The sequence below is a fragment of the Amblyomma maculatum genome, chromosome 11 (genome assembly GCF_055883805.1).
Source record: "Amblyomma maculatum isolate TAMU_Amacu chromosome 11, ASM5588380v1, whole genome shotgun sequence".
Lineage (NCBI taxonomy): Eukaryota > Metazoa > Arthropoda > Arachnida > Ixodida > Ixodidae > Amblyomma > Amblyomma maculatum.
Genome location: NC_139354.1, coordinates 31,879,402 through 31,881,865, shown reverse-complemented (window position 1 = coordinate 31,881,865; position 2,464 = coordinate 31,879,402). Strand labels below are relative to the sequence as shown.

The following is a 2,464-nucleotide window of genomic DNA, read 5'->3' as shown; positions in this document are numbered from 1 at the left end:
TCGCGGCGCCGGTGAGGGTCACGTGACGCATCTTTTAGTTGACTACCGCAAAACCATGCACAATAGCAGACATACACAACAAAACAAAACCGGAAAACAATCAGAGCGAACGTGAGGATCTTAACAAGACTTGCAGTTGCGGCCATAACTTATCGCGAGTAAATTTTCTTTTCGAGCACTGTTGTTGAAAGAAATTCTTAGCCGTTCCAATTTTAATGCAACAAATTGGACACACTATTTCACTCTCAAACGAAACACTAATGTATGGTGTCGTCATCTGTGGGCTAAAAATGTTATTAATATTTAAGTTCAACTAAGCACAAATTGCGTAAATAAAGCAGACTTAATTGATAGGTGGCGCAAAAGCTTGCTAGTCCCTTTAAAGCGGCTGACTGCATGTTGTGTGTGTGGCCCTTTCGCAAAAACAGTTGTACTGATATGCCGTAACTTCTCTATGGTAACTCTGCCATCGTAGTGGCCGCAGTGGCCGTATCAGACTCCGCCGAAGTACGGTGGCTAGTCGAACATACACCAACGCAGTAAGTGTACGGTACAGGCTTCTAGAACACTGCAGTATTCAGAAAAGCCTTGCGGACAGCGAACACTGCAAAGTAGCTTGTTATCTCAAGTATAGTGTCATCATTTGTTACGCCCTCGTGTTCAGAAGCAGCTCGCCGAAAGTGGTAGGTGTATAGTGTGCCCAGTGGACGCCCATACAGTTCTCCGCCCTGAGGACAAGATCTGCGCGGAGAATGGCCACCGAAGCCGTGACCGTGGCCGAAGAGGCTCGGCCCAACGTGGACCTCGAACTCGAGCAGCGCGTCAAAGGCACCTGCGGCCGAATATCGGAGAACGTGCACATTTTCGCGAACGAGCCTTCTCTGGCCTGCTATCGCCTGCAGGAACACGTGCGCAAGTCCCTCCAGCCGACCGTCGAGCGGCGGCTGCAGATGGCCGAGCTGCGTCATGAGCTACGAGGCAAATGTTACGACCTAGACTACGCCATAGGCGCCCTGCGCGACTTCCAGCAGAGTCGGCAGCACCTGGCCAACGTGCAGGACTTGCTGCGCAACGCGGTCTTTATGAAGCAGCAGCTGGCGCACCGCGAGGCCCGCGCGGCGGCCACCACGGCGCACCAACAGGGCCGTCGGCAGCACTTGTTGCAGCAGCAGCGCCTGTCCCTTGAATTGCCACCAACGGCCGCGCGCCTGAGCAGCTCGCCGTCGCTAGGAGCGGCCGACATAATGCGGCTCGGCTCCCAGAGGTCGGCGTCCCCGCGACGGCCCAGCGACCAGCGATAGCGCCTTCTGTGTACTTCTGAGACGCCATTCGATAGTGATTGTGCATTTTTGCCCTTCTGGCACCTGCTGGACCTGGCCTCTTCGCCGGGGGTCGATGACACAGTGATTGGCCTCCTGTTGCAAACTTGCAAGCGAGTGAAGGACGCATATTCGTAAACGTGACGCAACATAAGCCACTGAAGAAGGCTGCTAGAGGGACCGAGTGATTCCGCGTCACCGCGCGTTCTACTTGGCTGGTGTACTTACACGCAGGCGTTAAGGAATTGAAAAATTGTGTACTGGAATCTACACCATATCTCCGTGTAAGAATTTTATCTTGTAAGAGCGCTCCTTCCGCATAGTATTGTCAAGGATGCAGTGCGTGTTAAATGGCAGGCTGGTCAAGCGGTATTAAAAATACTGTTATTTTAGGCTCCTTATTTACTCACAGGCTTGTAGCCATCGGAAGTAATATCCATGCGTTTCTCTCTCTCTCACTCTCTAAAATGCTGTTGTTGTCGCCGCTGCAGCGCAAGAAATGTCTGGGCCGCACGCGAGCTAAACCGAAACTATAGTGTACCAGAATATTTTTTGCACACAGCGAAACCAAGCGGCTGACCACGCCTACGAGCGCTCATCGGACGAAGGCTGTGGCACGTGGATGTGCGCTCGTAGGGCTCTGGCCGTTTAACTTCTCTTTAGGCCCCGAAATTGAACCCCCGCCGGGGTGGCGCAGTGGTTACGGCGCTCGATTACTGTTTCCAAGGGCGCAGAATCGAATCCCGTCCTCGGTGGCAGCTTTCCGATTGAGGCGAAAAGCAAGGCGCCCGTGTGCTGTGCGATGTCAGTGCACGTTAAAGAACCCCAGGTGGTCGAAATTTCCGGAGTCCTCCACTACGGCGTCTCATAGCCCGAGTTGCTTTGGGACGTTAAACCCCACAAACCAAACCTAACCATCCGTGTGCTGCAACGGCAACAATAGTATTTTCAAAATTGTAAAAGCTCGTGTATATGTCATGGTCGGTTACAAGCTTCCTGATTAATCCTAACGATTAACACAAATCGGACTTCCGAGGGATGTCTGATTTAAATGTCCTGACTGACTATCCTGTTTGTCCTTGTATAATAGCTAGAATGTTTATTCGATATTAACCAGCCCGCTAGTTAACACGTATTAGCTGTAT

The 2,464-nt window shown here is 51.9% G+C and overlaps 1 protein-coding gene across 1 annotated transcript; it reads left to right on the top strand.

The window, feature by feature from the left end:
* Positions 1-423: 423 nt before the first annotated feature.
* LOC146173402 (BLOC-1-related complex subunit 8) lies at positions 424-1,709 on the top strand. Its single transcript, XM_084584913.1, has one exon. It carries the CDS (start codon positions 753-755, stop codon positions 1,299-1,301), a length of 549 nt encoding a protein of 182 aa, XP_084441039.1. The 5' UTR covers positions 424-752; the 3' UTR covers positions 1,302-1,709.
* Positions 1,710-2,464: the final 755 nt, after the last annotated feature.

Bases quoted from the DNA above. Each gene is read 5' to 3' on its own strand.
- LOC146173402 (XM_084584913.1), top strand. From the start codon at position 753: ATGGCCACCGAAGCCGTGACCGTGGCCGAAGAGGCTCGGCCCAACGTG.